Below are 21,430 nucleotides of genomic sequence, written 5' to 3' on the forward strand. Positions count from 1 at the left end.
ACTTGGCGTGCTACGTACGGGCCCTGTCCCTTGACTGCCGGCACTGTGTACAGCACTATGTGCACATTCTCAGCTGTAGCCCGTAGCTTTGCCACCCCTGTTCTTATCTGCCTGCCTAGGTTTTGTCCCCTGTTCTTCAGCACATCGTTTACTCCGGCATGGATGATTACCAGATTGTCTCCTTCTCTATTTTCCCACAGCATATCCCTTGTCCTCTCCACTACCTGCCCAAAACACTCGCCCGGCCTGCTTTCCACTTGTACTTTCTCATTAAACTGCACTGTCTTTAAGACTGCCTTTTTAATTCTCGTGACATTAGAGCTCCCTACCACCCATACCCTCTTGCTGCCGGCTGCTGTCTCTTCCCTGTCAGTGCTATCCAGTCCCTGCTGCCTCGACCCCTGTGTCCCCTCTTCCCTCCGGTTACCATCGGGGCTCGTGTCCCCCAGAATCGCTTCATTCTCCCTGCGCGCCCCCTGTGACGCGTCCGCCCCCCCGTCGTCCAGGGTGGCATTACTGCCTGCATTCTTGTGGAGTTCTTTCCGTCCCTCTGCCTGTCTCTTTGTCCACTCCTCCACCTGTTCTTCCAATCTGCTTGCCTTATCGCGCACCTCTCTCAACTCGCGCTGTAGGCTCTCCACCCTGACGCCCCACTCCTTCTCGACTCTTGTCTCAAACTCCGCCCTTCTCTTCCTTTCCTCCTGAAGCTCCTTCCTCATCCGTTCTACCTCCTTGGTCAGCTCCCCCTCTACTTTCTCCACCGCCGTGCATATTTTGCATTTCAAGCTGGCCTCCTCAGCTTCCATCATGCTCTCAAACCTTGTCTCGTCCAGGAAGCACCAGCGCTCACACGTTCCGCACTGGACGAGATCCCCAGGATCCCCACCCTTTGCTTTCCTGGCCGGCCGCCCCATATCTTCAACTCTGCGACAGAATTCGCGTTGCTCAGAAAATTTTTCCGAACTAGGCCTAAATACATTTTCCTGGCGCTGTTCTATGTTATTTAAGTCCTATATGTTTTCACTTCCTTGTCTCTGATCTTAAACTAAATTATAATCTAAATTTGCCGCCACTATACGATTGCATATAAAAACTGGTAAAAGAAAAGTACTCAGCTTCGGCTTCGGTCGTCCTTCGACATGGCCGGCGTCCTCGGCATCCTCCATTCTAACAGTCATAACGATTCAAATCTAACGTCAAATCTAACAGTCAAATCTAACAGTCATAACGATTGCAAGAATTAAAGTTATTTTGCGACAACATGGCAAAGTAAAATGTATTTACAGCAAACCCTATCGAAAGTGTGTGAACTTGCACTGTAATTGCTGTAATCGGCACGAATAGTCATGTGACCCCTTGTTTTTATTGTTGTTTCGGTTGCGATTAGACGCTTTTTGAATCCTTGGCTATCCACCATTGTTCGTACAAAGCGAAATGTTTACGCGGTAATGCACAATCACAATGCAACACAGCAAAATAAAGAAAGCATGCGAAATGAGCGGCAGTGACGTATGGTTACTTCCGGGCGAACGAGCGACATTTTCAAGTACCTGCGAGAACAACGTAGGATTTATCCCCCTCCACACAAAGGACTATATGCACAAGAAACGCGGGAAGGGAGACAGCTCCAAACCAGCACTTAACCCAACCTACATCAATACAACATAATGTTCCCAGAACATTACACAGACATATGCCCTTGGTGCAACGACCAGCCCACCGCCTACTCCACTCACTGCCCCCCCCCCCCCCCACCTTTTTTTCTTTTTCTTTTTGAAATAAAGCTTTCTCTCTCTCTCTTAATTATGTTTGTAACATTCCTACGGGAATCAAAGGTTCTTAGGCTGTGTACGCTCACCTGAAAATTATGTTTCTCATTTTGTGAAAGTTCAGAGGAGTAGTAATTTGAGCATGTTAGGCCATGATGAGATTTAAAAGCACAAGGACACGATATTGCTCATCTAGTCTGTGCTGTTGTACTTGTGCCTTCGCACTTTTTTCATTTTCGCTTGTTTTCTTTTAGGTCAGGTTTATGGGGTTTTACCTCGAAAAGTGACCTAGGGCTCTTTATTGTGCACTGACATCACACACTACACAGATGGCTTCCATTTCACCTATGAAAACACTGCTGCCATGGCCAGGATTGAACCCGGGTGTCTGATGTCCTAATCACTGAGCCTTCATGACAGGATGACTTGCATCATAGTGAAAATTCTTTGTGACCACAGGTGTTATCTGGAAGAGTTCATCCTACTACTTCAATGGGTGCCCCTGACTAGGCACAAGATAAAGAGAAGGCAACACATGCATTTACTAACAGCATTAATTAATAGCACTTGTGTTATCTCTTTTTACCACCATAGTCACACTGCATTAATTATGCATTAATCATACCAACTAGACCAGCTTCAGATGTTAGCGTCTTTCACTACGTGGATAGGGTTATCTTTATACAGATATATCTGGAAAGCACTTCAGGATATTTTTCTGAATTCGAATTTATACAAATGCGACTGATTTCATAGGGAGTCCTGCTTGGAAATACTAACGATCATTGTCTTGCATTTCATCATGAAAATGCATGCTAATAGTATGATGTCCTGTGCACACAGAACAAAAGAGATATGATAGGATAGGAAATACGTTAGTTTCTCTAGGAAGGTCTTGTGCTAGTTGCAGAAGAGGTCCATCTTCCGTCTTCTCACAGGGTCGGTGCCCCTATTCCAGGGCTCCGCTGAGCTTCGCTGCTTGCTGGGCATGCTAGATCAGACCTAGTTGACAATACAAATCGCCGCTGGAAAGCCGGCTCTCCCACTGTTCCGCACTCGGGCCTTTACGAAAGCTATCATTATTTTACATTGCCACATGATGTGGTATAATGAAGGTTTGCTACCACATCATGGGCAGGTGTCCCGATATTGTGACAGGTAAATTTTGCTTAGGATATGCAGGTTAGGGAATGTTCCTGTCTGCAGTCTTCGCCAGTACACTGCCTCTTGTTGTTTTAGATCCCGATGAGGCGGCGGATAGCGGATCCGTACCCCCTTATACTAGTTCAGAGCGTTTGAGTACGTAGGGCCGACTCGCTCGGGTAGATCGTCCGATTGGGAGGAAGCTCGGCTCGTGTACCCTCGAGCTACCTCAGCGGCGCATTCGCTCCCCGCTATGTCGGTGTGTCCTGGCACCCAGTAGATGTTGTGTTTGACTCTTGATGGGGTCACACTCTGGAGGAGCCTGAGCGCGGCGTGACCTATGCGGCCATTCATGTAGTTGCGGCACGCTTCTCTCGAATCTGTAAGAATGGTAAGGGACGTGTTGCTTCGATACCCGGCTACCACCGCTAGAGCAACGGCCAGCTCCTCCCCTTCGGTTACCGTGCAATCCCTGACTGAGGCGTTAGCTAGTTCCTTTTGGTTGGAATCGATAGCTACCGCCACTGCGCTGTTATGTGAGCTTCCTTTATACGGAGCCGCGTCCGTGTATACCGTTGTGGATCTTGTAGCTAAATTTTGTTGTACATACTTTGCCCGGGCTGCTGTACGGGCCACATGCAAGTTGGGGTCCATGTTCCGGGGAAGGGAGCTAACCTTTAGCGTTTGGCGAATTGCGTCCGGTATGCTCGCAGTACGATTCTCGATTTCCGCAGTTGCACCTAGCCCCAGTCGCCTAAGAAGCGAGCGCTCCGTAGGAGTCTGCTGGAGCCTGGCTATCTGCGTGACTAGTTGGGCTTCTTTAATCTCTTCGAAGGTGTTGTGAACGCCAAGAGCTAGTAGTTTTGCGTTGGAGGTGTTCATTGGTAGGTGCAGGGCTGTCTTGTAAGCTTTGTGGATGATGATATCTGCACTTTCCACTTCTCCTTTGTTGACGTTGAAATACGGGAGGGCGTAGCCCACGCGACTGAGTACCAGGCTCTGAACCAGGCGCAGGGTATCCCCCTCTCGCATACTGCTCCGCTTCTGCGACACACGCGTGATCATCCTGACGACCTGAGTGGTCGATTGTTTGAGAAGGTCGAGCGTATGCCCGCATCGCTGATTGCTCTGAAGCCACATTCCTAAGACTCGTATCTTGTCTCGTTCGGGAAGTAGCTGTCCTTCGAGGGAGACATTGAGGGTTCCTTCTTTGTGTTTCCCTTTGTGAACGCGCAGGAGTTCGGATTTTTCTGTGGAGCAGGCGAGACCTCGTGCAAGGACATATTCTTCTATGCAGGTAGCCGCTGCTTGCAGTCGTTCTTCTTTCTGGCCGAGCGACCCGGAGGTAACCCAAACCGTGAAGTCGTCAGCGTACATGGCGTGCTGTATGCCTTCGATCTTCTCAAGTTGTCTAGCGAGTCCGATCATAGCCACGTTGAAAAGTAGTGGTGAGATGACTGACCCTTGAGGTGTGCCTTTGTTGGGGGTCGAGAATTTATCGCTGCGAAGGTCTCCGAGCCCAACCGTTGCAGTTCGGTTGGAGAGAAAGGCCTTCACATAGCTGTGAATCTTCTTGCCACAGTGGAGGTTGTCGAGTCCTTCCATTACAGCCGTGGGGCTAACGTTGTCAAAGGCCCCTTTAATATTGAGGGCCATGACAGCGCTCTCGCCAGCGCTCGGGACATTGGTGAGGACTTCTTCTTTGAGTTGTATGAGGACGTCCTGGGTGGAGAGGTGAGCTCGGAAGCCGAACATGCTGTGGGGGTACAGGTCTTCGTCCTTCAAGTAATTTTGGAGCCTCCGAGTAACGACACGCTCGTAGAGCTTGCCTAGACAGAAGGTGAGTGAGATAGGTCGGAGGTTTTCGATCTGGAGTTTCTTACCCGGTTTTGGGATAATTGCGACCTCTGCATGCTTCCACTCTTCAGGAACCGTTCCTGCGGCCCAGTGCCTGTTGAGGAAGGTGGTCAATTGGTTGACCGCCCTGTCGCTGAGGTTGCGTATGATTGCATTATGGATCTTGTCTGCACCCGTCGCAGTGTTGCGCGTGCATACCTTTATGGCAGCGAACACTTCTTCCCTGGTGATCGGCCTGTCCAGGTGGGTGTTCGGTCTTCCCAGGTATGGTTTCGTGTATGCTGCAGGCAAGGTCGTGCCGTAGCATTTCTTTTTTACTTTATCTAACAGTTCCTCCTCCGTACCCTTGAAGGTGTGGATGAGTCTGCGGATAGCTTTCTCGCTTTCGGCCCTGGTTTGGATAGGGTCGAGGAGGGTCTTGAGTATACGCCACGTTTTGGCCGTGCTGAGGGTGCCGTCCAACGAGCTACTGAACTGCTGCCAGCTCTGCCTGGCCAGTTGGGCTGCATACTCCTCCGCTATCTTGGTGACTTCTGCAATCTTCAGCTTGGGTTTCCTGCTAAAGCGCTGCTTCTTCCAGCGCTTGGTGAGCCCTCGGCGTGCCTCCCATAGCCTGAGGAGCTGAGGGTCCACCTCTGGTGTTTGCTCGGTGCGATCCACTTCCTGAGTGTACTGCTTCTGGATGTCTTTGAATTGCTGACACCAATCATCTATGGAAGTAATCCCCCCTTCCAGGTCCGTGCATGCCTTGCGGAAGGCCGGCCAGTGAAAAACAGAAGAGAAAAACGTGGTGTAAGCTCAGTTATCAATAGCAGTGGCAGTGTGATAGCATGAGAACCCCATTGTGAGCTGCCATGCATGACCAAATATCATATGCATTACCACGTACATGCACACACTGACTGCACATAAAATGGATTGCCATGCATGCATGCACATACACGTACACACATTTGAATTATTTCGGGTACCTTTGGTAGCCACCTTCTGGTGTCTCCCTCCTTTTTTAGAAGGGAGAGCACATTTTCTTTTCTCCACTTTGCTACCTGCAGGTGGCAGGTTACGCGAGTTGGTTTTTTTATGTGTTAACCTTAGTCAGCGGGCGTCCGTGTGCTGTGCGATGTCAGCGCACGTTAAAGATCCCCAGGTGGTCGAAATTTCTGGAGTCCTCCACTACGGCGCCTTTCATAGCCTCAGTCGCTTTGGGACGTTAAACCCCTTAAACCAAACCAAACCTTAGTCAGCGAAAAGCGGCAGTTATTTCTGACTCTTCAGATATTAGCTTTTTGCTCTAATGAGGCCTTTATGATCTTTAATAACACACAGGTTGCTAAAGCAGTGCCTATATTTCAGTGGGGTGACTAAAACACGCCCAACCGTATTTGAACTGGTCTAATGCTATCTGTGTATCAGAGGGTGTAAAGATAAAATTGTAACATATATAGGCCTTGAATATAGTCAAGTGACCAGCCGTTGTGGCTCAACAGCTGGTGATCCCATAGTTCAGGGTTTGATTCCAGGTGCAGCGGCAGTATTTTGATGGAAGCGAAATGCAGGAGCACTCGTGTTCTGGGCAAGTTGTCAAATTTGAAGAAATGAACAGTGGTGTAAATTAAATTGCAACTGTCCTCTACACATTGCTCATAACCCATGTATTTCTTAGAGAGGCTAACCCCACATTTTACAATTTATTGAATGGCTTTGTCCTAGTATGCAATATTAAGGCGAAAGCCTTTAATGCCTCATACTGTCCGAAAATGTGTCCGCGGTTCGGGTGCATGCCTTATATAGGCATATGCCAATCACCATTGAATCGATACGTAATCAATAGCAATCGGATGATATCGGTACATCATTTAAGGCATTTTCAAGATAATTTCATGATAATTTTCAACTAATAATAAAATAGTTAAGCAGATGCCCATAGGAACTCAAGCATTTGGAGGTCATCATAACTGTCACTAACCATCACTACTAGTTAAGGGGTGTTTAACTTACATTAACTAGTACTCAGGAAGTGCAAGTCATGGTTAACTATCACTAACCTATATTATGGCTAGACGTTTCGACACGTCCATAGCCATCAAATGAGAATGTCATTGGCCTGACGTCATGACCGGATGTGATAATGATGTCACATCCAGTCATGACGTCATGACTGGTGATGGTGTCACCAGGAGATTCACACATATAATGAAGCTGACCCCACCAGGCGTTCCATCCCGGCGTCTGTGCGGCGTCTTTTATTTGGCGCTTCCTCGAACACCGCACCACAGAGCATATATAGAAATAGACGCAGTACAGCAAGCATCAGTGGCATTTAAAATTAGTTGACCACAAAGAAAAGGCGCAGTGTCTTTTACCATTCTAGTCAATAGCAAACGGTCTCGCAGTCAGAGCGTAAGCAGCGCGGTGGGGAAGGCTTCCGCCTTGAAGCACTTTAGTGAGCCAAAGTGCCCCTGAATTTTCTTCATGATGCTCTTAGGAAAAACCTCAAGCACAAAAAGCAGTTGTACTATATACACAGCAGCTTGAATCTTTAAACGCAAGTTTCTTAATTTTCAAGTTCAGCACTTGTGGACAATTTATGATGCTAAAGGTTGATAAGCATTATAGGAGTTTCGACCTGGTCCTTTTGGTCGAGGTTTTATGCAAGGCAGTTGGTGGCGTGCACCAGTGCTAATGTCTAGGTGCTCTTGGCCTTGGGGTGCTCTATTTATTGGTTGTCTCTTGGGCAGAGAAAACATTGAGTTCAAACCACCAAGGTGAAAAAGCAGCTGTGGAAGATAGTCACAGTGGCATGTGAAGGACAGTGGAGAAATCAAAACAGACGGAATAGGTTACTGCTGTTATGCACTGGGGGTGTGTAGCTTTCATAAAAAAAAACATGAAAAGGGCGATCAATCAATCAATCAAGAGTGCATAGAGAACAAAGGAAGAATAAGAAATGCAGAGCGGAGTGAATGTTAACAATGCCTTGGAGTCATGAGCACAAATTACGTATTTTCAGGGGGAGTTTCGAAGCTTTCGAATATAAAGGAGCCAGTGTTTTCTAGTATTTGTTTCACATTTTAATGGTGCATGGAAAGAAAAAAAATTCAACACAAATGGCCTGATGTCACTGCTGCTGAGCAGTGGCCATTAGGTTCAGGACTGTGCTGCATGGTGTGTATGCGGCCACTGATGAAAGGGGCAGTGGTGTCGCTAGGGCCACCTGAACCCGATGCGGAGGCGCGGCGCCCTCCCCCCACCCGTTCATTTTAAGCACAGAATTGCAACTTCCTTCCTACCTTCTCTGCCCTCATGGTTTACTTTGAAATCAAGTTCGCCCTGCACCCAACCACGCAGTGCGAGTGAATCAGCATTTTTTTTTTCTTTTTAACACTTAAACACAGCGATCGTGCCCCAAGACTGATAATTCAGCAAAATATCACATCAAAAGCACATATTTCTAAAAAGGCAGAAACACTACTATGTGTAAGTTGTGAAGGAATTCACCGAGCAAGCGGCTTAAGACAGGTGATTGCCCAGTATGAGACCATAAGGACAAAGAAGCCTCATGAACTACGCAATGAAGGCGCCTCCGAAATATTGCAACTGGAAGTCTTCATCATGCTGCAGCTGTCGGTCTTGGAGTGTTCGGCTGCATTGCTAGTACCAAGAGAGCGGTGGTTTAAGCGAGGTCGCACTATGAGAGTTCACAGAGAAATACACTCTTTGAGCACACTCTGTAACCGAATCCTTTCCTCAAAACTTTCAATGCCAGGAGTTGTAGTTAGGTCCTAAGCAGAGCCTTTCACGTGCCACATGCATAGGTGAAAGCCTACTTTCTGTACATTTAACCTTTCTCCGCTCCTTTTCTCCAGAAGGTGTAAGTTGACTCCCACATCCAGACTGCAAAGTTACCAACGCGCATCGATGGCCAACAAAAAATATTAAGCGTGAAACGACCTTTTGGAGCTGGGAAATGATGGCCGTCTCCAGGCTCATTTTTTTTTTAATGCTTTCAGTTGCGTTTTTCATTTTAACAATCACTTCGCCTTTTTCAGAGAAAATAGGTAAGAACCGCATAATGCACTGCGTGAGCACCTTTGGGTGTCGAATTAATGCTGGTACACGTGTAAACAGGCCCTGTCCAACGTTAAAATGATGTGTAGTCTCTGGCATAAACTAAGGCATGTGTTTTCATGCGCTCCTCACAACAGAATAATTCGTTCTGCAAAAAATCAAACTTGCCAGCCAGTGTTTCAGCGGCACCAATGTGCACCTTTAGACAATAATTAGTTTCGCCCCCCCCCCCCCCCCCCCCTTGCCCCTTCCTCCCTCTATTGCCCAGCCCAGTTGCACCACCCTGGGCGCTGCACCCGGTGCGGACCGCACCCACCGTACCCCCCTCGCGACGCCACTGGGAAGGGGGTGCCTGTTTTTTAAGGTTGCATGTGGCTGTTCACGAGTGTGTTGGCATCCCAACAAATGTGCTGATTGTAGAGAGTGTATGGAAAAGTTCACTTTTGGAAGCAAGTAAGAGCAGTGTTTCTATTAATTCTATTATGGGACTAAAAAAACTGAGTTATAGAAATATCCCACCCTATGCCATCTATGTAGGTACTCTCAACATCAAGTGAAACGAGATCACTGCTTTCCACTTGAAGCAATCAATGCAGTCAAACTGGGAGTAGGAAAGCAAGATTTTATTGTAGGGAGGCTGAGTATTAGCACAGTTCATTTTTATTTCAATGGTATGAAGGCCCCTAGGCTCTAAAATCCTTCCGCAGCAAATGTTTTTTGCTCTTGTACTTACATTGCAGTCATATGACTACAATACTATGTGTGTACTGTGCCTACTAATGATGCAACTCATGATGCTATAGGTGGGGTTCAGAGCCCCGTGAGAAAATTTTTTGTTCTACAGATAGACTCCAGAGTGGATGGAATGTGGCTTGCGAAAGCTGTTGTGCCAAGAGGTTTGCTCACTTGTCAGATTTGTTCTAAAGGATTGTGAAACGTAGTCGACAGTGACGGGGCTCAAGTGTGGTTCAGACGCTTTGGCAACCTTCGTAGTCCTGTAGTCCAAAGTATAATTTTCTTCAGATTTACCAATTTATGTAAAACACAAAGTTCTAAACACGGTACCGTGGTGTGGATGCCCAAAGCAGCTGATGCTGGTAAAGATCAGCGGATGAAAAAGCTCGCTTGTCATTGGTGCTAAGAAGTTTTTTGTGGTTTGCAGGGAAGTTGCTGGTCAGGGCACACTGCCTGCATGGCAGATACCAGGTCCTCTGTGCCTCCACATATATGCTGGACGCTGGCCAGGTCCTTCAGCCAGCAGATTTGGTTGAGCAGCAGATGCGGGTGTCCACATGTGGCGCTCTCTACCAAGAGTGGCGAAAGACTAAGCGCGAGTACCGCAATGCTCCCACTGATGGCATTGAGGTCGACATGAACTTCATCTGCTCCAGGATGACGGATGAGGGCACTTGGGTTGAGGTGAGTTTTGAATGTATGTAATATTGTCTCCTGTGTGTTCTTCTGATTGGCTAAGAGGCTTCCAGCCTCCATAGTGTTGCAAGTTAGCATCAAGGTGGAGTATACTACTCATAGACTTTGCTAAACGGCTTTCTGTATCCAGAATAGGGCCAGATTAGGGAAGTTGTAGCGAGGAGCGCATAACACATATAACAGCTATATATCTATGCCTTCTAGTGCTACCGATGGCCACATTATTGATGTTGGTCCTGTTGCCTTGAACAATATACTAAGCTTCAGCCTGTTCCCCCGTTCTTTTTCTAGACTATAGTAGTGTGTAATGTGGCAGAATTAAGACTTCATAGCATATTGTAGTAGAGAACTCAAATATGTTCTAGCCTTTTGGGACACCTTCGATGTGCTCCAAAATGGCGTCAGACAGGTATGCTCACTTCCATGTATGTGCATCTGCCATGGACAGTACTGCAACCTTTGAATTCGTGCTCTGAAGCAGTAAGCTTTGCAGCCAAACCGCTGTAGTGTGCTTTCTGCATTCATTTTTGTTTCGGTCTCTCCTGTATTGGCTATAAATTAGTGAACCTTAACAAAAGTGTTGTGTCCTCAACAGCAAAATTTCTGCACTGTTCTCTTAGGAATTAAACAAAAATTTCTGTTCAAGCATGAGTGCTAATAGCATTATAAAGTAGCAGTGTGTGTCCGTATTGATTTTCATTGGCGATCTTGAATGCAGACGGGGCGACCCCTGGCGGTGTTGCTACACGGTGCACCAGGGAGCTACCGCGACTACTCTAACAACCTGATTCCTCGACTGCTGAGCCGTGGGGTGGATGTCCTAGCCCCAAACTTCCCTGGTGGGTCTCTGTTTTCATTGTGTGCCAATTGGCTAGAGCAGGGGTTCTCAAACTTTTTTGCTTGAAAAACTCTGAACAGCCATCAATACTCCCTCCCCTCTTTCCTTCACAATCGGGCAGTGTTGCTTGTGCATAGACTTGTCCTGGTTTTTTCTTTTGTTTCATTGGTTATTGGCCGTTCTGTGCTGCGGTAACAGTGTGCCTTTGGCATATTTTTCTGCTTCGATAGATATGGCTTTTCCTGTGCAGTTTGGCTTGCTGGCTGCGAAACTTCGTCCAGTGCCCCCAATGGCATAGAAACACCCAGTGAGACGCGCATGCTTTTCTGTCTTGGCTCAGCTGTGCGGCCCACTCCAGCTGCCACGCGCATGAGTGCACGCGCTCAAACACGCATTGTCCTGTATGCCGTGTCCCTTTAACACTTTTTTGGCTGGCGTTATGGACATATATGTGATGACAAATCATCCTGGCACGCCGTGAAGTTCCTCGGCTGCTTGCTGCCATCGGTGCTCACGTTAAAATGTGTATAAGGTGGCGGTGCACAATAACTTGTTGCAATGGCAAGGTCTGTGCAGCGAACGGTTCCTATTCTGGTGGTGCTAAATAGGGGAACGAGCTAGGATGAAGAAATTTAATGCTCTAAAAGGGCTTTCAATAAATCAAGTACTCTGCCTGGTCAGCACGCATAGCTAGAAGTGGGATAGGGTAATAATAATTGTGTGTGAGGAGGGGTGGGGAGGGAGGGGGAGGCAGTTTAATTGGAGCTCGTGGAACCCACAGAAGCAGCCCTCGGAACTCAGCTTGTGAACCCCTGGGCTAGAGGAGCAAAAGTGGGCAATGCAAAACATTATCTTCCGTTTAGGCCTGTTGTGTACACCAGCATTGATGATTGTCAAATCCATCATCTGGGATCGCAAGTGATACCATATAATTTGTAGGCCCTGGCTGATATTCATAAGGTTCAAGCATTTGATTTCTTTCAACAATGAAATGCTGTCAGACTTTAGTCCCGCAGCAACAAAGCTTCTTGAAGTAGGAGACCACAAATTTTCTTTGCAGGTAAGCCATAACAGTAAAATAAAGAAAGCATTGGCATGCGTTTTGTACTTGAACTTTAAAGTTGCTTCCATACTGCCAACAACTACTACCTTTGTTTACAAGTTGCTGATGACGACCGAACATATTGTTTGGAATAACCGTATCTACTTACTTAAGCAGAGATGTGTGTGAGAAAACAATGATTTTCGTCAAAAATATTTAGTTTCTTGTTCTTGCTTGTTTTATTGTTTTTCTCTTCCTTCCTCTTTAATATCCGCCGACCCCAGCCTCAAATGTAGCTTAGAAGTGATAAAAATCTGCTATGTGAGCTCGCTAGGTGACCGACGAACGGGCAGAAATGAGCTGTTTTTTAATTTCAAACACGACATCTACCAGTTTTTGTGGCATTGCAGCAGTTAGAAAAAGTTAGAAAAAGCTTTTTGCCTGGTGAGTCCTCCAGCAGTTTTCAAAAAGAAATTAGAAACAAGCTTTCTCTGTCACCAAAAGCTGCACTGCCACTCTCAAAACTGTCACTGCCATTGACTCAAAGCGGCTGAACCGTGTGTTGTTGGGTTGCCGAGCTGTGGTTCAGTCAAGGACACACGCTTTGAGCAGTTCTTTTTTCCTCCTCCTTCTCGGGAATTGATTTTATTGAGTAATGCACTTGACAGTGTGTGAATGAAGGATGTCTGCTAAAGACACTGTTGAGGCCAAGTCCCATCGTCACCACATGGCAGAGAAAGCTTGCACCGAGGACACCTTTTGGAGGCAATATGAGGGACATACATATGATGCAGGAGAATTCCAAGGACCTGGTCTTGATATTTTGGCAAGCTCTACATGCAGATGAAAGTGTCCGACTTTTTAAAATCTAGTCTCGATTTTGCTGTGTCTGGCTTGCACATATTCCTTTGCACAGTCATGCTTTCGCGATAACGAAATTCTCACGGAAAATAAAAATTACTTCCCAGCGAATTTATTTTTGCGGCTCAACTGTACATCACATATCATGCATCGAATCTATTGAGTTCAGTGGGAGACATAAGTGGAACTGTTAAGATGTGGGCTAAGTTTCGTTGCTGCAGGAATTTACTATCATACTGGCGGTTGCATCACACGAGTGCAGATGTATAGCTGGAATTAGTAACTGATTGTGATATGATCGTCCCTGCTTGTTTTTAGGCCCTATTCTTGGACTCTGAAGATGAGCCTTCACAACGTGTGTACATAGGTGCGATAACCTTAACTCTTGGTTTGCCATGCTTAGCTGTGGGCAGTTCCTTCAACTTCAACTTCAAAGGCAACTTCAGTTTTCTACATGTCAGGGCTGAGTTTTGTGCAATCTTTTCATGCTGTCAGGTGCGTGTATTGACTATGTCCTTTTAACGCGATCTCGTTGCCCTCACTCGCAGACATGGCCTTTAGCCTGCGCAACAAATTCTTCTGGCACACGGTGGAAGAGAGGACTGCTCTGCTCAGGGACTTCTTCAAGCAGCTTGGCGTCCGCAGGTGCGTCTCTTACTACTGTCTTTGCCAGAACTTAAGAGCTCAAGCGGCTTGCTTCCGAGCTTCTGTGGCTCATAATGCATTCCCAGTGTTCAAAATTTTCTGAAGGGAAGAAGATTTTCTTCCCGCCCTCTACAACGGGGAGGACTTTCATGAATGCTAGAGGAAGTCCACTGCACAACTTGCGCACTGTTTCTAAACTTTTGACAAAGATTGTACTTGTCACTGCTGTTTTTTTGTGCGGTGATGGGAAATTCCTGCCATGTTTCCTTCTTTTTCTTTTTTTAATTTGTCTCGGAACTGCATTGAAAAAATTGGCCCATTTCTTACCAAGGCCAGCTCTCCTTGTGTGTTTTGCTAATTCAAAGAAAAACTTTTTCTAACAAAGTCTTTCTTTCTAGGTTGTATAGAAACTCAATGGGCTACAGTGATACACCATTTTTGCAGTTCCGATGGAGGCGAAAAGCCAGTTGCCCATGTGCTGCACGATGTCAGTGCACATTAAAAAACCCCAGGTGGTCGAAATTTCCAGAGTCTTCCACTACGGTATCTCTCATAGCCTGAGTCGCTTTGGGCTGTTAAATCTAACAAAACAAACAAAACAATTTTTGCAGTTCGTGAAATGATAGTTTTAAGTAATGGGCCCATTGCTAAATTGTGGCTACCTTTCCTTGCCTGTTCTTACGGTTTCAGGAATGACAATTGCTGATGTTGAGTAGGCAAGGGTAGGGAAATAGGATACTCATTGTGACTTGCATAATCCAACAGTCAATGCAACCAAGTGAAGCATAAGGCAGTGTTATAATTTTTGGTGGTGATCAGTGGGAAATGGATTTTCCTCACGGTAGGGAAAGAGCTAAAGGGGTAGAGGCACAAAATGTTTTCCAGTGTAATTTTGCTTTGGAACTGTGTGTATGACAAACATGGATCATCACGTGAAATTCGGCAGCACTCAGGAAATACATATAGCGTAACTGAATTCCTTCCTTTATTCTGTAGTTTTGAGCTCCAAGTTGCCAAGCGAAGGTTCCGATGTCACAAGCTGGTATGAGATCACGCAAGATCATGTGACGCATGCAAAAGCTGCAATATATTCACTGCTTTTGTGGTTTTATTCAAGCAAACTCTTACGCCAAGCTGCTTCAGACACTGGAATGACAGTGACTGGACAATGAGCTCTTATACTGCAGTTGTTATGGGCCTCGCTTAATCACTTGCGACGTCACTTTGGATGCCACGACCATCGTTTGGCAAACTAAAGCTAAAACCAAAACTGTGTGGAGGAGGCAGTTAAATTATTTACTAAGCATGGGCAAACTTCATGCAGTGGTCCAAGTTCACTGTCTAATGCATAATTGCAAATGTGAAATACACTAAGGAAATTTTGATGTTTTGACCCTTTCGAAGGGCTGGAGAATAGAAAGTATAGCTAAAAAAGTAACGGTCTCAAGCAATTTGATGCTCCAAATTTGACTTTATCAGGGTTTGGTTGCTGAAAGGTGTGCCATCTTTCTTAATCGATATTGTTGCTATTGCCAGTAGGTCAAGTGAAAATGTGGCAATAGTTGATAGAGGAGCTCTAGTTCTTTTAATTGAACTGAACAATCACTGGAACAAGTGGTGCCCAGTTGATCGATCTCGCCTGTGAGGAAGTGGCCATTTTCGAAGGGACCTTTTATTATTTCTCTTTTATTATTATGTTGCCCCTTCATGTTAGTGGTGTATTGCATTTTTGCGCACTGTTGCATGGTACTGACAGTAGTGTGTGATAGCTTCTTTCTTATTACTTTTCATGCTTTCATGCTTTCAATGCCTTTGGCATTGAGCATCAACAAAAAGAAAAAAAGCACACTACAAAGTTTCATGGCAATATTGTTTATTTTTTTGCTGCTGTGGGTATACATCTTAGGACATTGCAGAAGACGTGTGCAAGAAGACGGTAGCTGTTTAGTTTTTTGTTCCCATCTTTAGAGGGTGCTCTTTTATAATGTTAACCAATTTTTAGTTAGAGATATGGCAATGTGGCCTGTGTTTAGTTATCAGCTTTTCACATTTTGATAGAGCCAAACGGCAGGATGCCCATGTACTGTGCAATGAGGCTGCATGTGAAAAGAACACCAGTTGGTTGAAATTATCTGCAGCCCCTATTGCAGTATCCCCAATAGCTCCGAGTCACTTTGAGACGTTATGTCATGTAAATCAAACCAAGGTAAAATAATAAACCTTCGTGTTTTTGACTTTGGGGGGAAATTCATTGCAAGTTTAGAAGCTGTCGACATGAAATGTGAGCCCACTTTTATGTTAAATTTTCCTTATCAGCAGTTATGGTACGAAATATCAAATGTCTAGAATACATACAGTTGTGCTTCATTAATACGACCCTCATTATTATGGAGGAGTCGAACTGTGGGCATTTTTTTTCAGGAGACCAAGTTTTTTTCAATATAATTTGAGTCTTGTTAATTTGAAAACTCGCTGCCCAAACAACGGGCAAGAGGGAAATGCACGGAGCCTATTGGGGCCCACGCATTTTTGTCCCACTGTTATGGACAGTGATGAGTGCAAAATCTTTACTGTCCCAACTGGATTTTACATTTTCTGCATTTGAGGGCAGGCCAGTTAAGGAGCACAATTAAAAAGAGTAGGGGACTAAGTGATGATCATTTTCTTTTGTGGTTCCGTGCTTTACAGAGCGAAGTTGGTCAATCAGCTGATGCACCATATGTTTTCCACACTGTGTACATGGATGGCTGGGAAGGAAACTCTCTCCGCAGCTTGTGCGAAGGGGAAAACCAGATTTATTCGCTTTCAGCTGAATGAGTGCTGATGCCATGTATGTGAACAGTTTGTAAACGTTGGCTCATTTATTGTGATATGCCATTAAGATATCATAGGCCACTAACCCACCGGGGTGGTGCTGGGGTTAGGGCGCTCAACTACTGTGTTCAACAATACGGGATTAAATCTTGGCCTCGGTAACTATATCTTGATGGAGGCGAAAAGGAAACAAGACATCCTTGTGCTTTGCAATGTCAGTGCATGTTGAAGAGACCCAGAGGGTCGAAATTTCTAGAGCCGTTCACAACGGCTTCTTTCATAGTCTGAGTCACCTTGAGACGTTAAACCTCACAAACCTAACCATATCATAAGCCACTAGACTCATTAAGCTGTACTACATAATTTCGTTTCAGTCATAATGGTGTCTGGGGTATTTGGCTTTTGTTTAAAAAAAAAAATCATCTAATTTCAACTTTACAGGCCACCCCTATGCGCAAAAGCTGACTGTAATCATGACGTCTTCTTTTAAATATTCTTCATGATTAGTTATACTATACCATAAACCATAGTACTAGTATCCGTATTAATGAGGCATGAATGTACTTGAAAGCTCCATGTATTTTCTTTCCCACATTTCATACTTACGAAGTGGCGTTTCTCACTTTTGTTGTGTGTCAAACATAAATGGTGGTTGTATATTTTATGTTAGAAGTTGGCATGGGGATTTCCGCGATACCATAGACACCGAAGTCATTTTCTGCTTATGTAATTTATGAAAGCCAATTGAATCAGCGCTGAAGCAAATATATTTAACATGTGATAATTTGCGCCGCATTGCCGAGTAAGGAAATCTTTAAAGTGGGGGGCTCATCTTTGATGTTGCAGATCTTCAATGCTTCAGTTAATTTTGTGCCCTGAAATAAAAATATAACACAGTAGGTTTCCTTGACTACCTTGAAGAGACCAGAAAACTTGTTTGCCTTATCATAAGTTTATTTTAACAAATTAAAAAATGATATGCATACATGCTGGGTGCATCCAGGGATATATGCTGCATGAAAAAAATTAGTAGAACATCCTTCCCGGGAGAGAGTAACTGCAAGTGCATCATTTACTGCATGAAGATATTAAAGCCAGCTTGGGGTATCCTGCATGAAAATGGCATCAGTCTGGCTTTTATTTTCTCACAGCCTCAACTTTCCCACTGTATTTTGCAGAGACTAATACTTTTTTGTTTTTGGACTTATATTTCCCATCCTGCTTCGAGCATTTTTGAAATGCCCCAGTGTGTCTCTCTCTTATCTCTCTCTATGAGCAGGCCTGCCATGCGCCTTTCTGTATGCTGCAGGCTTTGTGTGTAGCACTGATGTTTGGCCATCCATGCACTGGTATAACGAGTGTAGAGACACGATGTCAGCGATTACTTGGCTCATATGCGCCTTATAGTCTGTGGGAGGCAGCTTGGCATATAGCATGTGTGACGGTGCCTTCCTTATCCATGTTGTAAGAAAGCTTCCCCCAAGAAAGTCGGCTGTGGCGAGATAGCTCTTCCACAGTCCTCCGTGGGTGTGCGTGATGCTATCTTGCGGGGTCTCACTTTCGTGTGCAGAAGCATGTTCTTTTCTTTTTCTTGACAGTGGCATGCGGTCACTCCATGAATGTTGTTTCACGAGTTTGCCAGGGTTTGCTGTCATTGCAAAAGTTCGTCTTAGCTGAGTTCATGCTTACAAGAGTCTGCTGTCTGTTTATTCGCTAATCTTGGTTAAATTAACTGTTAACCTCTTTCACATACAATATGTCCACCTCGTTGCACAATTCACATGCACAGACCATATCGATGTATCTCCCACAGTTCTTAAAATAAATGTCTAAGTATAAATGTAGTGTAGTGTACGTACTGTCCTTTTCTGTCCTTTTGCACTTTTTCCATTTGAGTCCTGTTCTTATTCTTTTTTGTGCAGGATAGACGCACTGATTGCCCACAGTGCATCAGTCTACCCTAGCCTGAGGCTGCTCGCAGATGAGGAGGCTGGTCCAAAGATAGACTCACTTGTGCTCTTGGCGCCAAACTCCCACATCACTCCAAGGTGAGGCCACTCATTATCAGGTGCCCAAATTCCTTTCCTTTTTGTGCGCTCACAGCTGTGGGAAAGCACGGTATAAGCCCTGAGCATAGTCTTACAACTGACTTTCTGTTAAAGGCCCTTCGAATACCTTACCACTGTCTTGGACATCTGAAGACGAGTGCTTGCGGCGCAGATAAACACGTTTCGGTGTGCACGGTGCTCATCTTGTGGCAAGATCATGCTTTCTGGGGGAAGTTTTTATCACCCCTTTTATGCCAAGAGAGATATGTGCATAGCAGACTGTAAAATTCGGAAACTTCCGAGGATTATGATAAATGAAAAAGTTTGGAAAAAATGCGCTCAATAGCAGGTGCAATCGCCTTCAATTGATAATATCCTGTTACAGTTGCTGGTAGTGTCATCTTTCTATAAGTTGAGGGGGAATTGTGAGAGGTTCAATCAATGTGAACTCTTTTGCTTTACTGGGAAAAGGAAACAAAAGTAAAGGAGAAGAGAATATGACACTGAAAGAAACCGAGGGATTTAGTCAGCTTTTTCCATTACCGTATTTACACAATTGTAAGTCGACCCCCCCCTCTTTTCTACACGCACACATCGTATGTCCCGAAAAAAAAAAAAAAAAAACACGTACGGGTGGGTGCTTTCCACAACGAAAATTTATTGCCTGGCTGGACAGCTTCTCTCGGCTTCCAGTCACGTATTTCGGTGATATATACGCTGCAAGCTAGGCCTTCGCTTCACGTCACAGTTGAAAATTTTGTCTTGCTGCGACTGCCACTCCTGCATAATCAGTTTAGCTTCGAGCTTGTGGCCCACGGTGCTGTTATTTCTTCAGCATAAATGGTAGCCGCCTTTTTGAATGCTGCACTGAGCAAGCGCCAAATGCTTTTCGGACTAAAGAGCTCATTACGAAGCATGTGGCCGGTCACCAGGTCAAAAACGCTGCGAACTCAATGAATGAAACAGTGTCGGCACTTCCATCAATCATTGACACTCCCTGAAAGTGCCGTCGCGCCACATGACCCAACATGGCTGACGTGCAAAAAGCGGCACTCCCGTAGGTGCAGTTTCTGCTGCTCAGTATAAATAAAAGAAATTATTCCTGAGAAGCGCGAAAAGTAACTGAATGTTGCGCTTAGAGCCGCAGAGCAAACATTCGCCGTACCCGTTCCTGATACATTTTATCTAGTGCCATGCTTTGGTTTCGATTGTAAGCTGACCTTCACCACTTAGGATTTTCAATTTTTGAAAAAGGGGTCAACTTACAATTGTGTAAGTACGTATCACGTGGCTTGTTTGCTGTGATGGGCCACAGCAGATTCATTTAAATTTAACAGATGCTTGATTTCATCAGGCTGGCGTATTGTTTTAGGAAACATGGCATTAAAAAGGACAAGGACGACACAGACGTAGACGGGACAGATGTGGATGTAGCTAACTTGCAGTTTTGTTTCTAGAGAAATCAGCACGCTGAATATATAGGAGCATGCTCACTGAGTGCTATAGGTTGCACAGCTTCTACATGTGTGGCGTGGTGGTTCTTGCAGAAGTGGATTCATTTATTGTTCAGAAAATCAGCTTGAAAATGGAACATCTCTTTTTTTATTTTGCTTCACGATTCCTCATCGCTGCTTTGGTGCAGGTACATGCTGTAATATGTAATAGCAATGCAGATGAATTTCAGTTTGTCCCTTCTAAGTGGGTTCATTGATTTTATGTTGTGAAAAGTGGCAAAATATTCAGTATCCTGAGCACCATCAGCTGGCATGATTCATTTTCTATGATCCTCGAAAGTTCTGTTGCTGCAGTCTTAACGGGAGGCACTACAAGTCTGTGCTTTCCCGACTGCTGTGCTGTGGCTGTTATTCATAAAATGATCTGAATATTGGAATTTATTGAGCCCTTGGTCTACAGTTGCAAGCAAAAAAGATTAGCGCAATGACATCACCAGACCAGCCAAAGTTGCACCTCTCGGCTGTCACGACATTGTTCTTTGTGATTGCACCTGGCATTTTTGTTATTGGTTCATTCGTAGCTGCTGAGCCAACTTGCTATCTGCCACTCTGGAAACACGTCACTAGTGCTTATTGGTTTTATTCGTAACTATACACTTGTGGTGCCACAACTGATGGGTGTTGTCTTGGATTTAATGACTCGTTTCTTCACCTTCAAACTTGGTGTCTTAGCTTAATTAGAATGCACAAGCAAACAATTGAAACACATATCCTCATTTGCATACATGATTTTGCTGCTTGCTTAATTAGCTATCTTTTTATTTTTACCTTTATTATCGCACATATGCTCGTTACTACCATGCAGCCATCCGCTATCCAATTATGTGTAAGATCAACAATCATAGACATAAAGCCCTGCTCTATTCCATACAAACTTGCTGGTGTGGCCTAGGGGTACCACGTCTGACTTGGTATGCAACACTACAGGAGTGTCCAATTCCCATTTCACTCTCTCATATGGAACGAGAAGCCCAAGTTGGTAGCTCCGGTCACATCGGGCATGTCATGTGGTCTCATCATGTCACACAACCTGACAACGAATTGCTACCCAGTCATGTCATTTGCCAACTACCACCTTTGGCATGCCTATGATTTTTTTGCTGCTCATTAGGCCAGTGCTGATAACAGCGAGAATGCCGATGTCCGATATTCTAGAGAATGAGGCCTCTAATGCTTGCTTTCTTTCTCTCTTTATTTGTTCCTTTCCATTACAGAAAGCCGAAGCGAACACTAAAGGCTACAGAGCCTGACAAAGGCTTTCGCTCCGAATGATGTTCACCGTGCAGTTTAAAGAACATATTCAACAACATCAAAAGAGCACTTCAAAACATAAACACAATGCGCAAATACAGAAATTTGTTTGCATGAAACTGAGTCACTCCGAATAACTATGGATAGAA

The 21,430-nt window shown here is 45.0% G+C and overlaps 1 protein-coding gene across 2 annotated transcripts in view; it reads left to right on the top strand.

Annotated features, from left to right (window-relative positions):
- The window catches only part of LOC146192594 (uncharacterized), a 45,191-nt gene that overhangs the window by 4,520 nt on the left and 19,241 nt on the right, over positions 1-21,430 (top strand). Inside the window, exons 2-6 of one of the 2 annotated variants that reach the window (XM_084602492.1) lie at positions 4,210-4,257; positions 10,000-10,256; positions 10,987-11,107; positions 13,558-13,654; positions 18,391-18,516. In XM_084602492.1, coding sequence (XP_084458618.1) covers positions 4,210-4,257; positions 10,000-10,256; positions 10,987-11,107; positions 13,558-13,654; positions 18,391-18,516 — 649 coding nt within the window. The remainder of the gene's footprint in view (positions 1-4,209; positions 4,258-9,999; positions 10,257-10,986; positions 11,108-13,557; positions 13,655-18,390; positions 18,517-21,430) is intronic. The other variant, XM_084602493.1, reaches the window with a different exon arrangement.

This window comes from Amblyomma maculatum, chromosome 4 (genome assembly GCF_055883805.1).
Source record: "Amblyomma maculatum isolate TAMU_Amacu chromosome 4, ASM5588380v1, whole genome shotgun sequence".
Classification (NCBI taxonomy): domain Eukaryota; kingdom Metazoa; phylum Arthropoda; class Arachnida; order Ixodida; family Ixodidae; genus Amblyomma; species Amblyomma maculatum.